This window comes from Vanellus vanellus (assembly GCF_965231255.1).
Source record: "Vanellus vanellus genome assembly, chromosome: 22".
Classification (NCBI taxonomy): Eukaryota; Metazoa; Chordata; class Aves; order Charadriiformes; family Charadriidae; genus Vanellus; species Vanellus vanellus.
Window position 1 is genome coordinate 6,040,375 of NC_138927.1, and position 24,470 is coordinate 6,064,844.

At 54.8% G+C, this 24,470-nt stretch overlaps 5 protein-coding genes across 6 annotated transcripts; 3 read left to right on the forward strand and 2 right to left on the reverse strand.

Moving 5' to 3' along the window:
- Nucleotides 1-430: 430 nt before the first annotated feature.
- On the forward strand, nucleotides 431-7,699 carry DCDC2B (doublecortin domain containing 2B; the record flags this gene model as incomplete). Its single annotated transcript, XM_082494164.1, has 9 exons — nucleotides 431-708; nucleotides 1,594-1,651; nucleotides 2,104-2,180; nucleotides 2,404-2,535; nucleotides 3,070-3,216; nucleotides 5,029-5,097; nucleotides 5,209-5,516; nucleotides 5,741-5,841; nucleotides 7,138-7,699. The coding sequence occupies 9 exons, from the start codon at nucleotides 431-433 to the stop codon at nucleotides 7,267-7,269; spliced, it is 1,302 nt and encodes a 433-aa protein (XP_082350290.1). The 3' UTR covers nucleotides 7,270-7,699.
- Nucleotides 7,700-8,188: 489 nt separating this feature from the next.
- TMEM234 (transmembrane protein 234) lies at nucleotides 8,189-10,753 on the reverse strand. The gene is made up of 4 exons (XM_082494201.1): nucleotides 10,035-10,753; nucleotides 9,531-9,597; nucleotides 9,271-9,363; nucleotides 8,189-8,547 (listed from the first exon to the last, which is right to left on the reverse strand). The coding sequence occupies exons 1-4, from the start codon at nucleotides 10,242-10,244 to the stop codon at nucleotides 8,486-8,488; spliced, it is 432 nt and encodes a 143-aa protein (XP_082350327.1). The 5' UTR covers nucleotides 10,245-10,753; the 3' UTR covers nucleotides 8,189-8,485.
- Nucleotides 10,754-10,871: 118 nt separating this feature from the next.
- On the forward strand, nucleotides 10,872-15,171 carry EIF3I (eukaryotic translation initiation factor 3 subunit I). Its single transcript, XM_082494285.1, has 11 exons — nucleotides 10,872-10,898; nucleotides 11,100-11,192; nucleotides 11,312-11,399; nucleotides 11,980-12,045; nucleotides 12,422-12,571; nucleotides 12,671-12,798; nucleotides 13,081-13,191; nucleotides 13,594-13,683; nucleotides 14,030-14,103; nucleotides 14,304-14,396; nucleotides 14,755-15,171. Exons 1-11 carry the CDS (start codon nucleotides 10,896-10,898, stop codon nucleotides 14,834-14,836), a joined length of 978 nt encoding a protein of 325 aa, XP_082350411.1. The 5' UTR covers nucleotides 10,872-10,895; the 3' UTR covers nucleotides 14,837-15,171.
- Nucleotides 15,172-16,024: 853 nt separating this feature from the next.
- On the reverse strand, nucleotides 16,025-20,308 carry LOC309680626 (myotubularin-related protein 9-like). The gene is given in 12 exon segments (XM_082494286.1): nucleotides 16,025-16,317; nucleotides 16,454-16,605; nucleotides 16,744-16,964; nucleotides 17,061-17,202; nucleotides 17,337-17,498; nucleotides 17,631-17,848; nucleotides 17,992-18,165; nucleotides 18,300-18,425; nucleotides 18,745-18,853; nucleotides 19,163-19,396; nucleotides 19,398-19,722; nucleotides 20,288-20,308. Coding segments are annotated over 11 exon segments (1,944 nt in total). The 5' UTR covers nucleotides 19,640-19,722; nucleotides 20,288-20,308; the 3' UTR covers nucleotides 16,025-16,153.
- Nucleotides 20,309-21,196: 888 nt separating this feature from the next.
- FAM167B (family with sequence similarity 167 member B) lies at nucleotides 21,197-23,375 on the forward strand. Of its 2 annotated transcripts, none has more exons than XM_082494324.1 (2): nucleotides 21,197-21,981; nucleotides 22,820-23,375. In XM_082494324.1, the coding sequence occupies exons 1-2, from the start codon at nucleotides 21,691-21,693 to the stop codon at nucleotides 23,081-23,083; spliced, it is 555 nt and encodes a 184-aa protein (XP_082350450.1). In that variant the 5' UTR covers nucleotides 21,197-21,690; the 3' UTR covers nucleotides 23,084-23,375. The 2 variants fall into 2 exon arrangements, with proteins under 2 accessions (XP_082350450.1, XP_082350451.1); XM_082494325.1 differs by having other exon boundaries at nucleotides 22,823-23,375.
- The last annotated feature ends 1,095 nt before the right edge of the window (nucleotides 23,376-24,470 follow it).

Genomic DNA, 24,470 nt, shown 5'->3' on the forward strand with positions numbered 1-24,470 from the left:
GGCGAGGGAGTGACAGCTTCTGGATGTGGGGGCTCTGAATGGGATGTGAGCTGCTGCCATAAAGATACTGGTACTTAATGTACCTCCAGGCTGGTTAATCTGAGCCTGGTGGCCACAGTGGCTGGTGAGGGATCTCGTAGTACTTGGTGTTTGAGGATTAAAGAGCTGTGTGGTTCCTGGTTCTCAAATAGAAAGGTGCTCTGCAGGTTGTTTGATGTGGCCTCCAGATGGGCCCACAACTTCCTCCTGCTGGGCCTGCATCCATGGAGACAGCCAGTCGCACCAGACTGCGCTGGGGAGGGACGGCAGAGCGCGAGAGCAGCTGGTCGGAAGGGTTTGGGCTTGGTGGGAGGCTGGCGGAGCTCTCCTCTGCTCCCCACCTTGGTCTGTTTGCCACTGTGGTCAGCGGGGCTTGCTGGACCCCTGGGGGATGAGCTCCCGTGGCTTAGCTCTGGCACCTCCAGCCAAGAATGTGGTGGTGTATCGCAACGGTGACCCCTTCTTCCCCGGGAGGAAGTTTGTAGTGAACCAGCGGCGGTTCCTGACCTTTGAGGCATTTCTGAATGAGGTGACCAAGAGCATCCGTGCACCCTTGGCTGTGAGGAACCTCTACACACCCAGTCACGGCCACCGCGTCGCTGAGCTGGGGGACCTGCAGGACGGGTGCCAGTACGTGGCTGCGGGCTTTGAAAAGTTCAAAAGGCTCAAGTGAGTAGATGGACCTTTTGTCTCTGGGTTTGGTAAGCAGCTTTAGATCACCTCTGTGGGGAAGGTATTGGGGTGTGAATGGAAAAAAGAGGTAAGAGGGGCACAAACCCAACGAAAAACAGGCCGATTACTTTCTTTTCCTATTGGAAACTACTGGACATATTCCAGATTGCACGGAAAATGCAAATATTCCTGATAAGGTCACTTAACTCTCAGAAGAAAACATGTTGGGGGAGGCATGCGTTCTCTGGCAGGATGTTGTGATCGGTGCTGCTCTGCCTCCCGTGCACCGTGTTTTGTGGCATGTGGGAGGTTCTGCTGCCCGCTTCCTTGGCAGAGCCAACAGTCACACTGTCTCCACTGACACATACTTTTGCTTTGGTTTGATGGTGGGTTTTCTTGTTTTTTAGTCCTGCAAAAAATAGAGCTGTTTTGGCTCATCCTGAAATACAAAGGCTTAAAGAGGGTTTTGTGGCATTCCTGGACTCTTGAGGGGACGTGTGTGTGTGTCAGGGGAATTTGGCTCCCTGGTGTGTATTGCATTTTTTTGAGGAGGTGGTCCAGGCTGCATTAACACTGGTCAGCCCTTGGATCAGTGATTAACACAAAGGAATAAAACGTTCTGGGTGTCTTTAAAATGAGGATCTGAAATGGTCTGTATTTGGCTGGGAATTTCTTAAATATAGCAGACTTGACGTTGGCCTAAAGCTCTGGGAGACCCTGAGGTGAGGCATCTGGAGTATCGTTTCAGAAGTGACCATTTAGAAGTGACCCACGCACCTGGTGGCAATGCACCAAGGCAGAGCAATCAGTTGTTTTCTCACTGCTCTTTAGTCAGCCACAGCCCAGTTGGTATGTGGCAATGTCCTTGTCTTGTTCTCACAGCTATTCAAACCGCGGAAGGAAGGAGGTCCGTGGGACAAGGAACAGCCAGGGTCTGCAGGTGAGTCCCAGAGCTGAGGGGGGCAGGCGGGAGCGCAGAATGAAGGGGGAGATGTGAGAGACATTAGGGCTGGCACTGATGAAACTAAAGTTGAGATTTAAGGCTGCGAGATGCCCAGTGGAGATGAGGCAAAAGTGCCACAGGAATCCACAGGACATGTGAAACAGCACAGGGGCTGCTGCTGTGTACCTTCTTAATGGTGTACCCTGAACGGTGCAGGGGAAGGATCTGTGCTCAGAGGTTTGCTGGCAATTCTGGAACGCGCTCAGCTATGTGAAGAGCTTCTCTTGCCTTGCTGTTGCTGACAACAAACCTCACTTAGCAGCAGCAAGCCTGAAAGCTGGGCAGGCAGCGTCTCAGAGCAGGCAGCTCCTGATGGAGAAAAGGGACCAGCCTTGGGAGGCTCGGTGCCAGGGCTGTCACTGTTCTTGTGCACTGAACTCGGTCTCTAGTTCCGCACTGTAGCTCCCTGGAAGTCGAACGTCTTGGCGCGATGGCAGAAGCGCATCCACCTGCCCTGCATGATACAGTAAGTGTCTCTTGATTTCTTCTTGGAGGGTCTTTGGGAATGTTTTCAGAGGCTGGAGGAGGGAATTTCTCTGTGACATCCTGGGAATGTCCACAGGGATAATTCCCAGCTTCTACCAGAAATATTTGTTGTAAATATTGTCCAGGCACCAGTGGCTGTTTTTCTTCCCACCTTCTTGCAGGAATACTGGCTCATCGCATGCTCTGCATTGTTTCTACTGCAGCGTTTTCCGGAATGGGGATTTGCTGAGCCCCCCTTTCCCATTGCCACTCTCCAAGAGCACCCCACTGCAGTGGGACACACTCCTGGACATGCTGACAGAGAAAGCTGACCTGCACAGCGGGGCTGTTAACAAGTGAGTATCCAGATAATGCACTGCTGGCTCCTCTTTCCTTACGTCCAGAACATGTGCAGCTCTGATTAGCACAGAGGACTGGGAGTTCAGACAGCCATTTCTAGTCTGCTTTCGCAATCTCATTTGCTTTTCAGGTTTTCCCATCTTTAAATCAGAGATAACCCCAATGTCCTGGGTGCTTTGTGAGGAGGGCTGATGTTGCTGGTGGTCTGGTGAAAAAGCAATAAGCAAATAAGTAAAGCATGGCATAAAAAGGGGTTTATGCCTAGAGAGAGGGGAGTTTATACAACAAATACAGCCTACCTTCTTGTACATCTATTTACTGACACCCAAAGAGAAAGGTGAGATAAACTGCATCTCGCTGACCACTGGGTGTAACGTTTTGGCATACTTCCTTGGAGTAGTACTAAGAATGATTGATCTTCTCTGACTTATCTCAGTCCTTTTTACCACTTTGCACGTGTTTGCTTCCATGCTGAGAGGTTGTTCACAGTCTTGAGACAGTTCTAAAGCCTTTGCTGTCTCTTCCTCAAGGCTCTGCAGGCTGGATGGAACACAGGTGTCTGGTGGGGAGGAGCTGGTGAATGGTGATTACTATGTGGCAGTGGGAAATGAGGAGTACAAAAAACTGCCTTACTTTGAGCTGCTGGTGCCCCGGGATTCTGCGTACAAGACGCTCTGGTATGTAAGCTGCATCTGAGTGGTTTAAAGAGTCATCTCCATGGTGGTCTTCAGCTAAAGCCATCCTTTCTGTAGCCCTCCCGTTCAGTGCTGTCTGCCTTGATTCTTGCCTCATGTTTTGGAAGTTTAGGAAGAAACAATGTGTTTTCAAAGCTTTTGGTGTAAGGGTTAGCCCCTGAAATCCAGAGTTCAGTGCCAGAGAAAGCAAGTGGTTTGGGTGTTTCTCAGTTAGGTGTTCATCAAGCACCTGCCCATGGGACTGGGCACTGAATTTCACAGGCCCGTGGTGGGCAGTGTGATATGACAGGAATGTGTGCCACTGCGGAGTGTGCTCTACCTGCCCTAAGAAAAAACATGTCCAGGGGCTCTCTTTTATGGGAAAATGGGAGATCATGTCCTCCTATAGCTGACTTCTGCCTGATGCTGAGAATCTGCTGCTTCTTTGTTACAGGAACCACCCAAATAGCAGGCGCAAAAAATACCACAGAAGGGTAGGTGGCTCAGCTGGCGCGGGACTGTTTTTGCTATGATCACAGTTGCTTTTGTGCAGGCATCCCTCCATAAGCAGTGGATGTGTACAGCAATCTCCATTCCCAATCGCCATGGCTACAGCATCCTTGCTTGGCACCATTCCTAAAGAAGAGGAGCTAGAGACATCGATGTAGCCAGATCACACTTGAATTAAATCTCGCTGCCTGAAGAAAAACTCCTTAAGGTGGCCTCACTTGCCTCTTCTCCTTTTTCGCTGATGGGCAGGGAGAATTCATTCGGAGCTAGGATCCAGACGAGAGGGCATTTTTAGGATGAGAGGAAAAGGGTTCAAGTTATGTCAGACAAGGTTTAGATTGGATATTAGGAAAATTTTTTTCACTGAAAGGGTTATTAAACATTGGAATAGGCTGCCTAGGGAGGTGGTGGGTTCACCATCCCTGGAGGTGTTTAAAAAAAGGGTAGACGTGGTACTTGAGGACATGGTTTAGAAGTGGTTTTGTCAGGGTAGGTTAATGGTTGGACTTGATGATCTTAAAGGTCCCTTCCAACCTCAGCAATTCTATGATTCTATCTCTTTTCTGCTCGACGCACAACAGAATCATAGAATCCTAGAGTGGTTTAGGTTGGAAGGGACCTTAAAGATCATCTAGTTCCAACCCCCCTGCCATAGGCAGGGACACCTCCCCCCAGCCCAGGTTGCTCCAAGCCCCATCCAACCTGGCCTTGAACACCTCCAGGGACGGGGCAGCCACAGCTTCACTGGATAATTTGTTCCAGTGCCTCACCACCCTCATAGTGAAATTTTTTTTCATAATATCTAAGCTAAATCTCCCCTCTTCCAGTTTGAAGCCATTCCCCCTCATCCTATCACTCCATGCCCTTGTAAAAAGTCCCTCCCCAGCTCTCCTGGAACCCCTTTAGGGACTGGAAGGGGCTCTAAGGTCTCCCCGGAGCCTTCTCCAGGCTGAACAACCCCAACTCTCTCAGCCTGTCCTCCCAGCAGAGGGGGCTCCAGCCCTCAGAGCATTTTGTGGCTTCCTCTGGACCTGCTCCAACAGGTCCATGTCTTTCCTATGCTGGAGGCTCCAGAGCTGGACACAGTACTGCAGGTGTGGTCTCACAAGAGTGGAGTAGAGGGGCAGAATCACCTCCCTCGACCTGCTGGCCACGCTTCTTTGATGCAGCACAGGATACGGTTGGCCTTCTGGGCTGCGAGCGCAGAGACTAGATAGAGCAGCTGAGCTGTCCTGGATTGTCCGTTGAAACTTGCATCTGTGCTACTTGCTTTTAAAATTTCCTTTTCCCTTTTTTTGTTTTCAGTTTGTTGAACTCTGTGCCTCCTCCCAGGTCAGTGCTGGTAACTCTGCTGCTCCTGAACCACCTCAACAGGTAGTAATGACTGCAGAAAGTGTTTTATGTCTTCCTTGTATCTGTTTCACTTGTAATATCAACTTAAAACCCTGGTCAGAGAATACAGTGTTACAGCTTTGTGCCAGTCAGGACCAAGGGTCATAGGGGAGTGTTGCAGTGTTTGGGGGATTGTCTTGCAAAACTTCTCTTGTTTTATAAAGTGTTTTATCAAGAAGGCCTATCAGAAGTGTGTGATGAATACTTCCAGGTAGAGAGTCGCAGGGTGCAGACCACAGTAGCTGCAGAGAAAGACCAGATCTCAGCTGCTTTTCCACAACTGCAAAGGCAAGCCAGGAAATCTCGCCTTGAAGAGGAAGAGTCCATTTTCCATGTTAAACCTGTCCGTGCAGGACAAAAAAGGACGAAAAACAGGAATGTGCAGAACTGGCCTGATCAAGGTAAAGGACACTGCTCTAAGTGTAGAGGAAGACTGACTTCACTTGGATGATACAGGACAAAATACCTGCAGATGCACTGAAAGAAAGCAGTGATGCATCCAGTAACTTCTGTACTTCTTTCCTTTCCTCATCTGGGCACATAAGAGGACCTTTCTGTAGCCTCAGCAAGACCAGGCCATGGCTCTTTGCCCATTAAACAGCCTTTTTCTTTTTTCTCCTCACAGAAGAAAGTGTCTATAAAACCAGGGATCCTAAGCACGAGGTGCGAGGTGCCCAAGAAGTAAAAGAGGATGAACACACAAGGGTGGACGTACCCATTGATCAGGTACGAGAAATTATTTTCTGCCCTGTTAGGAGTCTCACTGCAGCAGGGAGGTACTCACAGTCCCACTATAATCTAGCCCTTAGGAGACAGCCTCTGAGAACACATCAGTAGATAGTTTATAGCAATTGCTTAGGGAAGTCCTTCTGTTTTCACACTCGTTTGAAATCCTATTTGTTAGGTTTACAAAGCACTGCGCTTCTCTCTGCAATGTGTAAAGATGAAAGTAACCACCAGGGGGAACTTCAGAAACCAGAGCACAGTGTGTAACTGCAGGGCTCTGCATTTTAGAAAGCTGAGAGATTGTCATCTGGGTAATGAACGCTTCCCTTGTGGAATGTGAGAGTTACAGCTTCCCATTGCAGCAGGGATATCAAAGGCTTTCCTGGATTTTTCTTGTGTGTACTACTTCTACTCTTACTTCTGTTCGAGAGTTGCAGAACTTATACCAAAAGCCAAAATGATACACCACAGTAAGCTGTTTATTCCACTTAATGGTTCTATGAAGTGTGTAAGATCCTTCCTGTCTGTGTTCAGATTTCTTACACTAAAATTCATATATAACTTGTTAAGCAGAACTTACCTGTAGCCAGGTGAAGCTTAGAAGCTAGCATAGAATAAACATGTAATTCATAAAATGACTGAACACATTTATTAGATAGTAACAAGTTTAAACCTTTTTTTAAGAGAGGATAGGAAAAGTAGTTCTTTTTAAAACAAAATTCTGTGTGAAGAATGCCTGTAAGATGCTTATTGTTTGTGGCGTATTAATATTTTTTAAACTTTTCATAAGGACATTTAGAATTGATGTGATGTAATGACATGCATTATATTGTAGGTGATTCACACTTCTGCCTAGGTAGTCTCTTTGGATTAATTAGAACTTCAAAGGAAAACAACTCCTTTGAACTTAAATTAGAGAAAGCCCTAGTAAAGAATTAGCTAATGGTTCCTGTCTCCTTGGATCAGTGGGGAGCCTGGTGTGCTGTTTGCTTTAGAGGCTGGGTCAGCTTTTCTCAATGGGTGGGCACTCTGATGCCACTGACTTCCATCAGCCTTCCTCCCCCCTGAGCACACTGCTATATAGTTGGTATTATTTGAGTGTCACAGCTCTCCTCTGCAGTGGGAGAGAATCATTAGGCATTAAATAAACTACCTCTGAATTTAATGGAGAGACCCAAGGTTGCGTACCAAAGCTGTGGTAAGACTGGAATTGGAATCCAGGAATTTAGTCCCAGAATCTTTCTGTAATAGCAAAGTGCTATGTTAATAACTGTATTTCTTTCTCGCTGCAAAAAGGCACAGACTGCAGACAAATCACAAAAGACTGTGGCAAGGAAAAGGGATGCCAGTGTCTCTGAGGATGAAAAGCACTCAATGACATTTCCGTCAGCAGCCAAGAGCTCCAAAGAGTTCACGCAGAGACTGTGATGGGAGAGGGACGGTTAGGTACGCGGCTGTCTGTACAGCTGCAGATAACAAAAGCATTGGGAATCCTAGATTTCTGTAACACCACAGACTGACCGAGCTTTTAGATGAATTAACAAACTCTTCTAAAATCAAGCATCCTCAGCACCAGTGAGCAATTAATCAGGTGCACAATGTTGTTAAATAATGAAGATCTTCCTCTTTCCTCATTTCAATGGTGTGATAATGTAGCGCAGGAGACAGCTGCTTTTCTGAACTCTAATTAAACTGGTTTGTATCTGAACTTGGAAGGGAAGAATTACCAAATAGAATATATGCTTTTATAACGAAATGTCTGCCAGGAAGTTTATTCTATCTCAGATACTTCTTATAAAGAGATTTCATCGCATCATTATCCCTCTCATTTGGAATGCTTGGATAATGTTTGCAGCAATCAAACCTGTTCCTAAAAATACATACATCTTGTTTCTGTTAACTTGTTTTAAGAGCACCTGCCTGATTTAGGAAAAGTCATAGTAATAAACAGCTCTTGTATTAACCCTTTTTGTGCAAGGCTTTCTGTATTTCCCTCCCTAGTGTTTGTGACTAATTACAAGGGTAACCAGGGTTTTGCCTTCTGCGATCTATCTGGTATTGTGGACTGAGAATTTCACTGAAAACACCCTTCCTTCCCTAGGACAAACTGCACTGTTGTTATTTTACAGATGAGAGGTGCTCTACAGGATTCCAGTGGAGAAAAGCCATGTGGTAACCTCAGTGTAAGGGGCTGTGCGGGGTGACCTGGTACATTACAGCTGAGCGCAATGGAGGGAGCCACTTTCATGTGCTCGGCCATAAAAGAGAGCATTCCTATGTAGATTCCTTCTAGAGAAAAACCATTTGGTCCCAGAAGCTCCTGTTGAACAATTTATTAACCATTTATTATCCCTCTAGAACCAAACAAGACAATTCCGTCATCCTTGCTTTGAAACACCCACAGACAAAAAAAATCCTTAACTGAAGATGTTAAATAGGATGTCCTTGCAACATGCCTTGTTCCACCCTGGTGCTCAGGGAATACAGTCCACACTTTCACATTTTTTGACACCCATGTGTCAAAATACAGCCTCCTAAGTGCAACCAAGCCAAAGGGTCTGCTGCTGAGCCTGATGTTCCCCCTTCTACCACAGGGGGTTACCTTTGAACAGGTTCTCTTCCTCTGCTTCTTGCTGTGTCTTGTTCACGAACCAGCTACACAGAGCGTGACTCCTAGGACAGTGAGCAGCATTCCTGCCACAGCCCCTACAGAAATGAACAAGAATACGATGGGAACTTGCATAATTCAATGCTGGTCAGTCACACCTTCTCATTGCTAAATACATGATTTTCAGATGTCATGGTAAATGGGATAGCATAAATGTCTGGACAGGTACAACATGGACCAGGTGAGTTGTGAAGGTTTGGATGTTTGGACTGCCTGTGTATGTTGAGCAAAGCATGTTTCTAAGAAAATGTTGCTGATGCTGTGTCTGGCTAGCAAGAACCAGGCTTAAACAACATAGAAATACTTTAGTGTATTCCTGCAGCTATTGTGCCAGGCTCTGGTGTTTTTAAGCTTTTTGCTATTTTCTGACTTTCTGAGCAGGTTCATGTTATTGTAGGATGTAAGGGAAGGAAAGAAGGATGAGTGTTTACATTTGGGGGCTTATGGGGCACTCCTTTTCCCTGGCGGCCATATTATTTAGTGCTTTTCTTATGGTTGAAAGTCTAGTTAGGTAAAGGCTCAGGCCTGTAAACTCTGTTAGCTTAGAATAGTCAATTCTCTCTTCAAATTTACTAGCTCTGCCCACTTACAAGTCCATTCCACTTCTCTTTCAGGTTCTGTAGCAAGAGATACTACTTAACTAGTTACAGCCCCTGTGTGGGTATTTGTTGTTTTTCAGGAGACCAGAGGGTAGCCCACACTATTAAGTTGGTAAATGAATGCAGGAGACAATGTGAGGAAATATTTTAAGTGTAACTTACTTTTACCACCGATGTCCTCTCCCAGAATCCTCCCAGTCACCAGTGTGACTATCAAAGCCAGGGAGTTACAGAGTGGTACTGCTAGGGACAGATCTGAAATTGAACAGTTTTAACACGCACAGTTTAAAATGGATAATCTTGTACAAATCTTAAGACACATGTTTTATTTGTGATGTTTAGCTGTGTCACTAGAGTAACCAATAGCATCGATCCTCCCAAAATCCCAATCAACCCACTCCACAAAAGCAACAAGAACTAACCTGTGGATGCCAAGGTGATGTAAAAGAGGAGAGATCCACTTTGATTGAGCAGAAATGGCACCATGTACTGTAGGAAGAACACAGGTCTATTAGTTGTTGCACACAAATCTACAGTGCACCCCCAGCGAGTGGGCAGCAATGGAGCCCAGACTCACCCTGCGCCGTGTTTGGCGGCGGAAATGCAGCATGCTGGCAGTTCTGCTGCCAGTCACAAGCTGCTCAATGTCTTAGTTCCCCAATCTGCAGAAGGCACACTGTGCTTATTTCTTGCAAAATGTGAGGGTTAATGACCTGCCGCCTACAAAAGCAGTCTCAATTCTGAGAAGAGCAGTGCTATAGAGCAGTAAATGAAATATTAATGAGAATAAATAATTCTGATGATAGATGGAACACTTAACAGTTTAAAAAAAGTATTGAGTCCAGAAGTAGACAGATAGGAATGATTCCTAAGGCAGTTTGACACCCAGCAACCTCCCTGGCCTGGGAGCCCAGACAGGGTCGCACCTTGTAGTTGAGGCCCAGGAAGTGGATCTCTGCCAGCAGCTGCTGCAGGCGGCCTTGGCGTCGCACCTTCTCCAGCCCTGCTGCACCTGTCCGCAGGAACGGCCCGGTGCTGCCCCACAGCACGGCCACCAGCACCAGCGCCACTGCCTCTCCTGCAGCACAGCATAGGCTCAGTGGCCTGTCAGCCCCAGGGGAATGCTGGTCTGCCATCGCTGCCCTCAGAGGGCCTGCACCAGCTCAGCCCATCCTTATCATCCTGCAGAAGGCCTGGCCCCCCACTGCCATCTCCCATCAGGGACTGCCTTCACCAGTCCAGCTCCCTGCTGTCTCCCATCGTGAAGGACCCCGCTCTGGGCCTGCTCCCGCATTCCTCTTCGGGAAAACCCCTGCAGCAAGCCCAGCCTGCCACCACATCGCCCTTAGCGAAGGCCCCTCAGCCTGTGGCCACACTCCCTCGAGGAAAACACCTCAGCCGGCCCAGCCCGTGGCCACATTCCTCCCACAGAAGAGCCTGTGGCCACCTTCTCCCTTCAGCAGACCAAACCTACGGCCACACCCCCGTCCTCAGAGCAGGCCCCACAGGGAGCCAGGCCGCGGCCCTGTTCCCCCCTCAGGAAAGGCCCCTCCGGGGCCCAGCGCCCCCCCTCAGGGAAGCCCCCATAGGGGTCCATCCGGTGGCTGTTTCCCTTCCCGAGGAATCTCCCCGTTCTCCCGCTCTGGGTAGACCCTCTCCCCTCCCGGCCTCCTCTCAGCTCCGGAAGCTCACCCACGGGCGCCATAGCGACAGTGACGTATTTCTGGTCCGGCGCACCCTCTGACCCGGAAGCGGTCTCGCGGCTCTCTCGCCTCACCGCTGCCGCCATGGTGAGAGCGGGGTTGGGGCCGGGAGTAGTGACCGGGGGTCGAGCCGTGCAGGGCCCCCCGTCCGGGGGTCCTGGGCCGCGGGGGAGGGGCCGGGGGAGCGGCATGCCGTCCCCCCGGCCCCCCCAGCGGCCCAGGACCCCCGGACCGGGGGCTGAGGTCTCGCCTCGCCTGAGGCATTAAATGGCGTCTCCCACCTTGCAGAAGCCGATCCTGCTGCAGGGCCATGAGCGTTCCATCACGCAGATCAAGTACAACCGGGAGGGAGACCTGCTTTTCACCGTGGCCAAGGATCCCGTGAGTGCCTGTCCCCCCCACCCCTAAGTGAAAACCGACCCCTACAGCGATAATCGAGCGGCTGTTCTTCAGTCCCATTAGTTAATCTGTATCGTGTTTGGTTGTTTTTCTGCTCCCAGATTGTCAATGTTTGGTACTCGGTGAATGGAGAGAGGCTCGGCACCTACAACGGCCACACAGGAGCCGTCTGGTGCGTGGACGCAGACTGTATCCTTTGATCGCAGAAACCAGTTTGTCTGTCCCATAGGTTTACTTTATAGTGATTCACTTGAGCTGATCCCTCCCAGCTGCTGCACTGTTTCCTCTTGAAGAGGATAGCATGTTTAACTCTTCTGCTGTCTTTCCCTTATTCCATCTTTTTGGGGTATTTTTCTTCCCGGGCTGTTTGGGATAAAGTGTGCAGAGTGCCCTGCCTGCTGTCGTTTGCACACCATTGCTTTTGCTGTGGTGGCCCTGGGAGCTCAGGGAAGGGTGTCTTGAGTTGCACAAGGTCTTCCATCTCCAATGTGGGCAGCAGATAGCAGAGACAAAAATGTGCAAAGGTTTTGTTAATGTAAGAGCTGGAACCTTTCTCTTTAATATTTCAAGAGGAAAGTTGTGGGTTTTGTAATGGGAATGTTTAGACTCTGTGTTTGTCTGTAGTGGGGTATTGCTGGTCCTGGAATGGAAGTTGTCTAATCTCCGTGTAATGTGGCTTTTTAATCTTGTGTATAAATATTCTCTGGGAATTTGGACAGTAGCTTTTTGGGGCTGAGAACATGCTGATATTCCCTAACTGGTGACCTAGGGGACACACGACATGTGCTCACTGGCTCTGCGGATAACAGCTGTCGGCTCTGGGACTGTGAAACGGGTAAAGGCTCTTCTTTTCCCATGTAGCTGCATTTGAGTCAGCTCTGTCCCGATGTGAAGTCTGCTAAGTTTGGAGTGTGTAATGGCAGCGTAATGTGTGCTCATTCGCCTCTCTGAAAGAGGTCTGGATCCGAACTCAGACTGCTGGAGGGGTGGGTTTGTGTATGTGCCTGGTTTCTAGTGAATATTTAGTGAATTTACTCACTTTACTGCCCAAGTAGTCAAAGTGTGCAGTTAGAGTTTGCAGGTCACCAAACCTGCTTGTCAGCTACACCTGATGCTCTCATCCTCGCTCTGACTCTCTCATTCGGCTGCTCGTTTTCACTAACCTTGCAATAAAATACCTGGTGAAGTGATGGTTTCTGCTTTGTGTTCAGGAAAGCAGCTCGCCTTGGTGAAGACCAGCTCAGCGGTGAGGACATGTGGCTTTGACTTCGGAGGAAACATCATTATGTTTTCCACAGACAAGCAGATGGGATATCAGTGTTTTGTGAGCTTCTTTGACCTCCGGGACCCCAGCCAGATCGGTGAGGAATCCGGGCCAGTGTCTGCACCAGGGAATAAGGGAAAGCCTTGATCGTCGGAGCCGGTGCCACTGTGTCTGTCTGTCTCCTTCCTTCCTGCAGAGAACAACGAGCCTTACATGAAAATTCCCTGCAGTGATTCTAAAATCACTAGTGCTGTGTGGGGCCCTCTGGGAGAGTTCATCATTGCAGGACATGAGAGTGGAGAGCTGAACCAGTTCAGTGCCAAGGTCAGTCTGATAAGGAACAGCATCTCCCTCAGGCAGCAGTGTCTGGGGAAGGATATCACAGTGTTCCTGTTGTGGTCATGAGACAGAAGATGGGCTTTTTGGCTCAAACCAGCAGCTTCATGGAAAGATAGTTAAAATACGTGGCTCCCTTAACCAAGGCTGATGTACCAACATCTGCCCTGCTGCTGACAGCAACATCTTCTAAATTGTTTTTAATGGAGAAGTCACGTGTACGCTCATTTCACTTGCCAGCACTCTGAAACTGCCTTCTTTACCCTTCAGTCAGGGGAGCAGCTTTCAAACATCAAGGAGCACACCAAGCAAATCAACGATATTCAGACCTCCAGGGACATGACCATGTTCATCACTGCCTCCAAGGACAACACAGCCAAGGTGAGGCTTCCCATCGGAAGTGCAGTGGACTGTTGATGTTTGCTTGCAGGACCTCTGCTCAGGGCCGTGGTGTCGCAGAGGTCTACTCCTTAGGAATTTGAGTAAGTGTAAAGTCGAAGCTTACAGGGAAAGTTCAGTGAGAAAGGGGAAATTAAGAGCCAGTCATTGTAAGCAACATTGCCAAAATTAAGGCTGCAGTTTGCTACCTCTGGAACGTGATAGAGGTGAGATTTACCTTAGGCCAGTATTTTGGGATTCTGGGGAAATGGTTTTGGGATTTGGGTGCTCATGAGTGACTGTAAAGTTAACGTCTGCCCAGGTGAGGGCTAGCAGCCAGATTTGCGTGAGTTAATTGGGCTGCCAGCCCTCTTGCAAAATAACTCTCTCCCTTTTGTGTCCTAGCTATTTGATTGCACGACACTCGAGCATTTGAAGACATTCCGGACGGAGCGACCGGTGAACTCTGCCGCACTCTCCCCCATTTTTGATCATGTAAGAATGAGCCTGCTCATTGTAACGGTCTTACTACTGTGACTGCTGTGTTGTCCCAAGTAGCTGGAAGGCAGAGTGTCACCAGTCCAGCTGAAAAACATTACTGTGGGATGAGTCTGGGGAATTTTGCTGCCGTCTGGTGCAGGGAACAAGGCTTTGTGTCCTCTAATCTTCAAATGAGTGTGTCTGGGAGGTGGTAACTTCTCTGGGGCCGGAGTCAGACCTGCTCATGAGTTTGTGGGATCTGCTGGGTTAGTAGGAGGCTTCCCCAAGGCTCGGCTCTCTCCTCTCCTGGCTGAGTGGGGTGCAAGCGGCACTGAAGTGTTGTGGTTTCTCTCCTTTGCAGGTTGTGCTTGGTGGTGGGCAAGAGGCCATGGATGTGACCACAACCTCCACCAGGATTGGCAAATTTGAGGCCAGGTTGGTCCTTTTCCTCTGGCAGGGTCGAGTCCTCACCTGGAGGACTCCTCACAGCCCAGGGGTGCTGTTCCCAGAGCATCTTTCTCCTGGCAGTGTTGGAGGAGTCATCAAACCTGCAGAACTTTTTTTGAGGAAACCCTGGTTGTGTCCCTAACCAGGCTCCTGACTTCTTGTGACAATTTAAATCTTCCTCCTCCCAGGTTCTTCCACTTGGCTTTTGAAGAAGAGTTTGGCAGAGTGAAGGGTCACTTTGGTCCGATAAATAGCGTCGCTTTTCACCCTGACGGGAAGAGGTGAGGATCTCTCTGGGTCTTGCAGCGTGCCCCAGCCAAGTGTAGCCCGCCTTTCAGTCAGGATATGGCTGGGCTCACAGGAGCTCTGCAGTGGGAATGGAGCCGGCACCTTCCTTAATTCTCCCATTCCAGCCCTGCTGCCCCCCCCCCAAGGCTGGCTGGGGAGGTCACACTTTTGCCCTATCACACATTTTGCCTGGTGATATCTTTTTTTTGTCTTGTGACTCCTTTACTAGTTTCTGGAGGGGGTTGTGAGAACAGATTTCGCCGCTGTTTGGTATAAATCTAGACACATCTGGTATAACTGGTATAAATCTGACAACATCGATGACTTTATCTTGTCTTTCCTCCCCTACAGTTACAGCAGCGGGGGTGAGGATGGCTACGTTCGCATCCATTACTTTGATCCCCAGTACTTTGAGTTTGAATTTGAAGCTTAAAGGAGGACTTCCTCTCCTCTTCCAATCCGTTGGCTCCTGCGCAGAACTGTTGTAAGGCCTGACATTAGTCTGCTCCGCAGGAGGCAGCGGGAAGCAGTTAGCAGCAAACTCGGGGGGGCTGTGTGAAGGTGGGGAACTGGAATCCCAACCGGCTCGAAAGGGCAGGACTGGCTTTCACAGGAGTTAGTGAAGGCGAGGAGGGGAGGTGGGTTGGCTGCCTGCCTGCCCCTGGGGACGCTAGCTTCCTGCCCTGCTGGGCATATTTATACATCAGGGGAGAAAAAAAAAATCATCAGGAAATAAATAGAAATCTTTTATAAACACAAGGAAAAGCATCTCTGTGTTAGGTTTTCTTTTTTGGTCTGAAACAAAATTAACCTGAGCGCTTTGCTTTCCCGGCTCTCCTGGCAGTGCTTTGCTCCCACCCGTGGGCAGACAGCAGTGCTGTTACTGTTGGGGCCTCTGTCCGCCCCAGGGTAACTCTTGCCCGGGGAGGATCTGCAGCTATGGTTCAGGCCCAGCCCTGAAGTGTGAACAGGCTGGACGTGCAGCAGCCGGTCATTGTTTTCCAGATGACACGCACGCGCCCAGTTCTGGTGCTTTGTTTATTTGCTGGACTGACCCTGAGCCAACTTTCCTCATGGAACAGTTATTTCCTGCACTAGGACACTTGTGTTGCAAATCCTCATCCTTCCAGCCCTCTCGCCCCGTGTCTGTCTCTCTGGAGGGGTGGTTTGTATCTCTTTCCTTCCTCAAAACTGGGTTCAAGGGTAGATTTCCCGAGCTGGCTCCTAGCTCGGAGTGACTGACGCAACACTTAAACTGCAGCCAACGTGCCCTTTGTGGAGAGGGTGTTGCTGGTTCAGTGTGTTCTGCTGCTTAGTTTTTGCTGTGCTCATCGTGCCGGGCAGGGGCTGCAAGCCAGGCACGCCGCGGTGGGAGCTGCTAGAGGCTGGTGCTACTGGGCACATTGAGCTCTCATTGCCCTCTGCCCTTCTGCTCCGCCGGCAACCTGGGTACGAGCGCTGCTGAAATCCTGCAGGAGAAGAGAGTGGGAAGGAGCCCCGCTTGCGAGGGAGTGGGGCTGCTCCTGCCCCTATGTACGAGCAGAAAAGCAGGCGTGGGCTGCAAGACCACTTTACTGAAACAAGCTCAGCCTGCGCAGCCCAGAGGCTGCGAAAGGGAGTCTGTTCCCCCCTCCCAGAGCTGTCCTTTGGGCTCCGCGGGGCCTGTGTCCTGCACAGTACTTCCCGTGGAAAGCTGCAGCGTCACCTTGGCCCAGCAGCCCGCGGGGACCAAATTGCCCCACGCTGCTGTTCATCTTTCATTCTCCATCTGGGCAGCGGGGTCGGAAAGGGACTGTCTCAGTCTGCTCCCTGCGGTCTCCTTGGCGGGGGGCTCATTGCCCTCTGCTAATTGCTGGATCTCTGCCCAAGCCTCATCCAGGTACTGGGATGAACGGATCCACCGGAAGAATAAACCTAGGAGAGAGGGGGCTGTGTGTTACTTCAGCTGTGCCGTAGCCCTGTCGAGAGGGGGGGAAAGCAGAGCAGCTTTCCCTCACCCAGCCCAGCTCGGAGCTGACGATGAGTTTTGAGAGCGCCGGACCCAGCTTACCCTGCCAGAGCTGGATGCTCTGCGGCTCGACGGAGGGCCAGATGACCAGTGCGTTGTGCGAGTAGAGAGGGTTCAGGTACTTTTTCCTCTCCCCAGGCTGGTTCAGCCAGGCCCAGAGGGAGTGCGTGTTCTCCTTCACTTTACACAGGCACCTATGGGAGAGTTGAGGCGCGTTTCACTCCCTGCCAGGCGTTGTGGGGCCAAGTTTGACCCAAGCTGTGACCAGGAGGGCTTCGCTCTGCCCTGTCTGGCAGCGCGAAGGCAGGGTTAAGCCCTCCCGCCCCACTCGCCTCTCTTTCTCGTTGTTGCAGAGGAAGGTGCCGTAGACGGAGGCGTAGGCGTTGTCGAAGAGGGTGAGGAGGAGGTGCTCGCTGAACTCCAGGGAGAAAGGGAACTGGCGGCTCAGCTGCCACACGCAGTCGAGGAAGAGGAGGAAAAGTGGCGCCTCCTGCTTCAGCCGGGCGTGGGAGTAGGCAGAGTGGGAACAGCGGAGGTGGAAGGGATGGCCAGCCTGTGGGACCCCGAGGGGCAATAACAGGGGTGAAGGGGAGCTGCGAGTTCCTAGCTGGGCTCGGGTCCTCACCCCCCTCAGGACCACCGGTCTCACCTCGATCCACTCCCGCTCCAGCAGCCCCTGGAAGCCCACCAGTGTGCGGCAGGACGGGTCCAGGATCACCTGGGCCAGCGCCGTCACCAGCAGCGTGGTGTCCATCCCCTCTGCCCCATGCACCAGCACGCTGGCCTCCTCCCTGTGGGCAAGCACAGGCGGTGGGGGTGATGCCGGCTGTGCCACCGAGCCCAGGGTGATGCCCGAGGTTTGTGCCACACGGAAAGTGTTGCAAGATGGTAAGTGGGGGCTGTGGGGCGGCAGCCCCCCCCTTACCTGTCCATGCACTGTGCAGCCAGGCAGGCCGTGCTCAGGGCCGCCTTGACGTGGCTCAGCCAGCGGCAGCTCTCCAGCCGGCTCAGCCACCGGTCCATGTTGAGTGAGGTGTCGTTACAGGCTTCCACCAGCTTAACGAAGCTCTCCTGCAGCGGGCGGCCTCTGGGAGAGGGGAAAGTGGCATCAGGGGGCTTGGTGAGGTTTTTTTGGAGGGGGCTGGAGTCCCCGTGCCATTGGCAGGGCAGCGTGGTCACCCATGTCACGACAGCACCGGGCCTCAGCACAGCCCCTCACCTCTCCAGGGGCCGGTGCAGCCTCTTCCACTGCGGGTAGGAGGACTTGGGCTCTGTGCCCCCCCCCGTCATCCGAGCCTGCTTCGCGGCCTGGGCTGACCGCGTGTCAATGATAAACCCCCGTTCCTCCTCATCCAGGACTGTCCCCAGCAGCATCTCGTCCTCGCGGCAGCGTTTTCGGTTGGGGCCCATCAGCGGCTGGCTGCTGCGGAGCATCACCTGCGGGGTGAGGGACGGTGGGCAGTGAGAGCTGGGGGGCACCGGGAGAACCACACAGGATGGAGGGGCTTCGAACCACCTTCACCCGAGGGCTGGCGGTGGTGGGAGAGGGGAGGAAGGGTAGGACGGGGAGATGGACTCACGGTGCCGTTCTTGGGGTGGTAATAGCTGAGGACGGGGAATCGCCCGCCCTGCCTGAAATGTGCAGCCTTCCGCAAGGTGTAATCGTCCACCGCCGCCGGCACGATGACGGCGGGAGGGTACGTGGGGCAGGTGGAGAAATCCCGGTTGACATCGCTCAGCCGCCACTGGCTCGTCTGGGGGAGACGCGGGGTGGGGGGGCTGCTGTGGGTGCCTCCCTGGCAGCGGGAGCCCCAGCGGGCAGCCTGGAGCGGGTCGGGGGAGTCACTTCTGCCCCCAGCCCAGCCGGGTGTCTCCCTTCCCGGCTCACCTGCGAGGCGATCTGTTGGAAGTACTGCTCGAGGGGGAAAAGGTGCCATCCTTCCTCGAGCTTCAGGCTCTGGGGTCTGTAGAAGAACGGGTACATCATCATCACGGAGTCCACCGAGGAGAGAGCCTGGAGCGGGAGCAAAGGTGGAGCCGGGTCACTGGTGGGGAGCGCAGAGGTGGCTGGGAATGTCCCCACCGTGTCCCCCAAGGCTCTGCAAGCCCCATTCCTCTTCCCCGCTCCTGGCCACATCCCAGCCGCCAGCGAGGGCTGGGCAGGCCGGCGCTGGCACCACCAGCCCCGCGGGCGCCCCGTGCCAAGGCTGTCCGGGAGCTGCGTGTTTACCCACGTTAATGACCGACCGAGAGCAAACACTGCAGGCGGCCGCTTTCTCCTGCCAACCCTTTGCACCCCGGCACGGCTCGGGGCAGGCTCGCCGGCCGCTCACCTCGATGGAGCTGGCGATGTTGAGACACTCCTCCATGCCCGGGATCTCCAGCTGCAGCACCTTCAGGTCTTTGCACCGGAGGGTGATGGTGCCGGAGGAGCCGGCGAGCCTGGGGGAGGCAGGAGGAGGGTCAGGGCTGGCCATGGGTCCGTGGACACAGACGGACATACAGACAGACGCGTGACAGAGCTGCCCTCTCCCCCTGGGACAGCCGAGCGGGGCGAAGCGGGAGGGCTGTGTGCCGGTGTGGGTGCCGAATCGCTGGTTCTCATCTGGCACCGGTGGCACGCCTGTCTGAAGCCGGGATTTCCACCGTCTCCCTGCCCTGGCCGGGGCCCGGTGGGCACCGCAGTGGTTAGCGCAAAGCCGGGCGCTGCCGGGCGGGTTAGCAGAGCCAAGAGAGTGTTAAAAGCCAAACCTGGTGTCTCGCGGGGAGCCGTTAGTCCGGGGGGGCTGGTACCAGCCTAAATTCTGCACTCTGAGGCACGGAGGAGAAGAGGAGGTCAATGCGGGGTGCCGTGAGCATCCCCAGCGTGGGCCGTGGGGAAGAGGAGGGAGGAGGCAGCACCGTGGGGCGGCCGTGCTCTGCCGTGGGCACCCGGAGAGCCACGGGGAATCTCCTCCGGCTAAGGCAGGGGTGACACCGCTAGAAGGGCGCATGGGGCCGGCCGTGGGGAGAGACCCACCTCTTCTCCACGGCGTCCACGTTGCGGATGAGCAGCCAGAGCTCCACGGTGCCGGTGCCGGTGCCGGGCTGAGCGTCGCCCCCGGGACACGAGGAGTGGAGCAGCTGGTGGCTGGTGATGCACAGGGTGCCCTTCACCGCCGGCAGCCCCGCGCACGACAGCACCACGCTCTCCACCGTCGCCGTCTTGATCAGCTCGGAGAACTCCATGGCGGTGCCGGTGGCTGCCGAGCCCTGGCGTAGCCTGCCACAGATCCCGGCACAGGGATCTGCTGCCGGCAGCTGCCGCGGGGCTGGAGGGAGAAAGGGGAAATCCTGCTGCGGCACAGCCCAGCCTGGAAACCCCTTCTTCCCTCTGCGTCACGCGGGGCCCTATAGCCTCACCCCCCCTCTTCGTGTTTACATTGTCGCCTATAGCATATGGAGCTTCCTCACTGCAAAACGCAGCGTGACTTATTTCCTCCGGCAGTGCTGTCACTGCAGATGGGGAAACTGAGGCACGGGGCAGAGGGGGCTGAGCTGGCTCCGGGCTCCCCGGCGGTGCCCAGACCCCGAGTCGGGTACACTGTGCGCTGCAGGGGGTGTGTGGATTTTTGGTGGTTGGTGAAAATGGAACTGCCTTGCAGGGAGCAGCGCCGGGTCCCATCCTGCCTGCGGTGGGTCCTGTCGTACTGGGGCTGCGTCGACCGCTGCCAGACCCCCGGCACCAGCCTGACCCCGGCTCCCACGGGGTCTGCCGTCACCCACAGCCACCCCGGGCCTGGGGACTGAGCAGAAGATGCTGCCAAGCACCCTGGGTGAGGAGGAGGAGGGTGAGCAGCTGGCAGCGCCACCAGCCCCAGCCACCCCTCTGCTTACCTGCTCGGGCTTGGTGGCAGGCGGGGACCTCCGGGTGCAAGTGGGGGACTTCAGGATGCAAGCGGGGATCTCGGGGTGCAAGCAGGGGACTGTTGGGCACAAGCAGGGGACCTCAGCATGCAAGCAGGGATCTCGGGGTGCAACCAAGGGACATTGGGGTGCAAGCAAAGATCTCAGGGTGCAAGTGGGGATCTTGGGGTGCAAGCAGGGGACCTCATAGTGCAAACAGGGAACAGTTGGGCATAAGCAAGGGATGTCAGTGGGGCAGCAGGGATCTCAGGATGCAAGCAGGAGGCATTGGGGTGCAAAGAAGGATCTTGGGGTGCAAGTGGGAGACTGTAGGGTGCAAGCAGGGGTCTTGGGGTGCAAGAAAGGGACCTCGGGGTGCAGGCAGGGATCTCAGGGTGCAAGCAAGGGACGTTGGGGTACAAAGAAGGATCTCGGGGTGCAGCTGGGAGACTGTGGGGTGCAAGCGGGGGATGTTGGGGTGCAAGTGGGAGACCGTGGGGTGCAAGGAAGGGACGTCGGGGTGCAAGCAGGGATCTTGGGGTGCAAATGGGAGACTGCGGGGCGCAAGCGGGGATGGCGGGGTGCAAGCGGGGAGGCGGGCGATGCCCCGCACAGCCCCGCACGCCGGCGGTTCGGCGCAGAGCTCCGCGCCCGGCGGATGTCGGGTTTAAGGTGGTCCGGCCCCGGGGCGGCTCCGCCGGGCGGGAGAGCGGGGCGCGGGGGGGGGCAGCGGCCGCATCCTGACCCCGTTCCACCTTAAGGGCCCGACCGGGGCGCGGGACCCCGGCTGCCCCCCGGCTCCTCGCCCCGTGTCCCGTCCGTCGCCCCGCTCCCGGTTGGCTTTTTCCTTCCTCGTTTTTTTTTTTTTTGTCGTCCTTCGTCGCCGTCCCCCCGTGTCCCCCCCCTTCCCCGGTCCCAGGCGGCCGGGGATAAATCATCCCCGCTCCTCCTTGCCAGTCCGTCCCGGTGAAGGCTTCCTGCGGGGAACTGGGAGCCTCCTCCCAGCTGGAGACAATAATGCCAAAAAGGAAAAGAAAAGGGACACACACACACACACAAAAAAAAAAAAACAAAAAAAACCCACCCAAAAAAAAAACACCAAAAAAAGCCCAAACCGGCACAGAACAAAACAAAACAAAACAAAAAACCAAAAACCCCTCCTTTGCACTCCGCTGGATAAGGAAAGTTCCTGCCCGTTAGAGTTGTCCTCGGCGTCCCCAACCTTTATTGTTCTGGGGTGAATAAATAGCGGGGGCTCGGGTGCAGTGGGTGTCTGTCTTTCTGTCTGTGGTCAGGGTGCTCCTCACCCTGTGGGGTGCAGCAGCCCCATTAGCACGGGGGGGAGGGCTTAGAGGTCACCCAAGGGTTTTGGGGGGGCTCTGGTGGGTGCCACCATGCCCCTTGGCCAGCTGAAGTTCAAGGAGTTGGGTGAAGAGGAGCCCACCTGGGAGGAGGAGAGCCTGGCCAGCGTGAAGGCGCTGACGGCCAAGCTGAAGCTGCAGACGCGGAGACCTTCCTACCTGGAGTGGGAAGCCCGGGTGCGGGGACAGCCCTGGGGCAGCCGGACCCCCGGGGGGACGCGGGGGACGGAGCAGGGCCCCGGGCAACCCGAGGATGAGCGGGATGGCAGCGTCTGCGGCTTTGCCACCATGGAGGCAGCTCTGGAATGGCTCAGGACGGAGCTGGTGAGTAGCTGCCGGTGGGATGGGGGGGCAGAAGGGGTGGGCGAGGGCTGAACCCCAAAGCAGAGATGGGGCCACGGGGCTCCTCCACGCAGAGGGAGTGCCTACAGCCCGACCTCACGCAGCGGCAATGGGATGTGCCGGGACCAGGGCGCTCTAGCTGCAGCGCAGTGCTTTGCGCCTTTGCCCAGCACGGACGGTGTATGTGGATTTTTGGAAGGCGCATGTGGCTCTGTGGTGCCGCAGCTCTGCCCGTGTCCCCTGCACAGTGCCGGGGGTGACGGCTCTGTCAGGGTCTGTGCTTGTCACCCCGTCACAGCATCCCGGACTGGTGGGGGTGGGAAGGGCCCTCTGGAGCTCCCCCAGTGCCACCCCCCGCCAGAGCAGGGGCACCTCCAGCAGTGGCACAGGACACCTCCAGGCGGGTCTGGAATGGCTCCAGAGGGGGAGACTCCCCCCCTCTCTGGGCAGCTGTGCCAGTGCTCTGCCGCCCGCACAGGAGAGACGTCCCTCCTCGGGTTGAGATGGAACTTCCCATGGTCACGTTTGTGCTCTTTACCTCTTGTCCTGCCTGCCCTGCTGGTGGCACGGCTGTGGTGGACTTCATCGGTGTGGCACCGCTGCGGTGGCTTTTGTGTGGTGGCACAGGCAGGAACAGCCACGCGGGTGCAAACCCACGGGCATCCGAGCTGACCCCGGCACAGTGTGTGTGGGCTCTGTGCTGATCCCGGGGCCACGTGGTCCCCGATGGGTTTGTTCCCTGGCCCTGCTACCCCGGCATCCCCGCTGCTGACCCCGCGGCCGGTCCCGCTCCGGCCCTGACGCCCGTCTCCCCGCGCAGCAGGAGATGCAGGCTGCGGACCAGCGCTTGGCGCAGCAGCTGATGTGCCTGCGGGCGCAGCTGCACCGGCTGAAGGTGGAGCAGGCCTGCCACCAGCACAAGGAGATGCTGGACGACGCTACCTTCGGCCTCGAGGGCTGCGAGGAAGACTCGGACCTGCTCTGCAACATCCCACCCAAGGCCGCCTTCTTGCTCTCCATGCCGCTCAAGCACATCGGCGTCACCCGCATGAACATCAACTCCCGGCGGTTCTCCCTCTGCTGAGCGTGGCGGGGACCCTGCGGGCACCCACGGCTGCATCTGGACCCAGCAGGGCTCAAGGATCCCTCCCAAAATGCCTCGGGGACTGCGGAGCTGGTGGGGGGCTGAGCTCCCTCAGGACAGGCAGTGCTGAGCCCTGGTGCTGCTGGCCCTGTCCCGGGGACATGGCAAATACCACCGTCCCCATCGGGCACAGGGTGTTTTGGGGCACCCAGTGCCCTGTCCCTAAGGATGGTGGGGTCAATCACGGTGGAAAACGTGGGGAGCAGCCCTTTGAGAAGGAATAAAAGGAGGTGAAGGTGAGAGCGGATGAGTTTTTCCTTTTTTTGCATGCACCCGGGCACCTGCCTGCGCCTCCAGATGTGGCTCTCAGCCCTTCGCTGTGGGGGACAACGGGGGTGGCAGAAGGGACGGTGCTGCCATCGCCCCTTCTCCGGCTGCTCCCCGGGGCTCTGGCACACGGTTTCCTGCGGTTTCTGCCACAGGACGGTGCTGTGCTGGGGAGACGGCATCTCTGCTTTGAGGCCCTCGCTGCCAGCCTCTCCCCGGGCGTCCCGGGGTGGGTGGCCGGGCTGCGCCGTGTCAGGAAACGCTCGTCACTGAACCGGCTGTGAATGGGGGTGTGTGTGTGTTTTTGAGGCTGGGAGGTGTCGGGGCAGCGCTCAGGGTTTGGCAGCCCCCGGGCTCCCGTCCTGCCCCATCTCCTGACCCCCTCTGCAGCACGGCGCCGGGTGCGGGAGGGACCCCAGGGGTAGTGCCAGCGGGGGCTGCCAACTCTGCCCTCTCCAGAGGGGTTTGCTTTTTGGCTTTTCCCTTTCCCCCGTTAACACCAAACCCTTTACAAAAGAAGTTGCCACTTGGGGACGTGACTTTCACAGAATGTTTTTTGCAAGTGGTGGCGGGGAAGAGATACGGGGTGACCCGGGGGAGATGTGGAGTGACCCGGGGATAATTTTGGGGGCTGCTTCTCCTTCCCAGGGTAGCAGCAGGACATGGGGAGAACCCAGGGTGCACCCCAAGGCTGCGGCACACCCCAGGGCCTGGCAGCGCTCCCCACCACCCCTTGCCTGGGGCACCCGTGGCATTGGCAAACATGATGGGAAGGGGGCTGCGTGGCGGCCCCTGGGAAATGTCCCTGCTAGGGTGGATGCTGCGCTGCGGTGCCCCCCCCCAGCTGCCGCAGCCCCCCCGGTGCAGCTGGGCTTCCTGCCCGTGCCTCCGCGATGCAGCCAGCAGGTACCTGCGGCTTCGTGTTTGATCGCAAAAAAGCCAAGACAATAGCGTTGTGGTTGCTCTGCTCAGAGCTGTCTCCAAAAAACACAGGGCTGGCAGCCTGGCCTGGGCACAACCTGTCCCCTCGGCTTCAGCCGCTGTCACCGCCGCTCTCAGG

Bases quoted from the DNA above. Each gene is read 5' to 3' on its own strand.
- TMEM234 (XM_082494201.1), bottom strand. From the start codon at position 10,244: ATGGCAGACCAGCATTCCCCTGGGGCTGACAGGCCACTGAGCCTATGC. The intron at 9,364-9,530 runs GTTAGTTCTTGT...GTTCAATTTCAG, and splicing joins CATCACCTTGGCATCCACAG to ATCTGTCCCTAGCAGTACCA. The intron at 8,548-9,270 runs GTAAGTTACACT...TCATTTCTGTAG, and splicing joins AGAGGACATCGGTGGTAAAA to GGGCTGTGGCAGGAATGCTG.
- EIF3I (XM_082494285.1), top strand. The intron at 13,192-13,593 runs GTGAGGCTTCCC...TTTGTGTCCTAG, and splicing joins CCAAGGACAACACAGCCAAG to CTATTTGATTGCACGACACT. The intron at 14,104-14,303 runs GTTGGTCCTTTT...TCCTCCTCCCAG, and splicing joins ATTGGCAAATTTGAGGCCAG to GTTCTTCCACTTGGCTTTTG.
- FAM167B (XM_082494324.1), top strand. From the start codon at position 21,691: ATGCCCCTTGGCCAGCTGAAGTTCAAGGAGTTGGGTGAAGAGGAGCCC. The intron at 21,982-22,819 runs GTGAGTAGCTGC...CTCCCCGCGCAG, and splicing joins AATGGCTCAGGACGGAGCTG to CAGGAGATGCAGGCTGCGGA.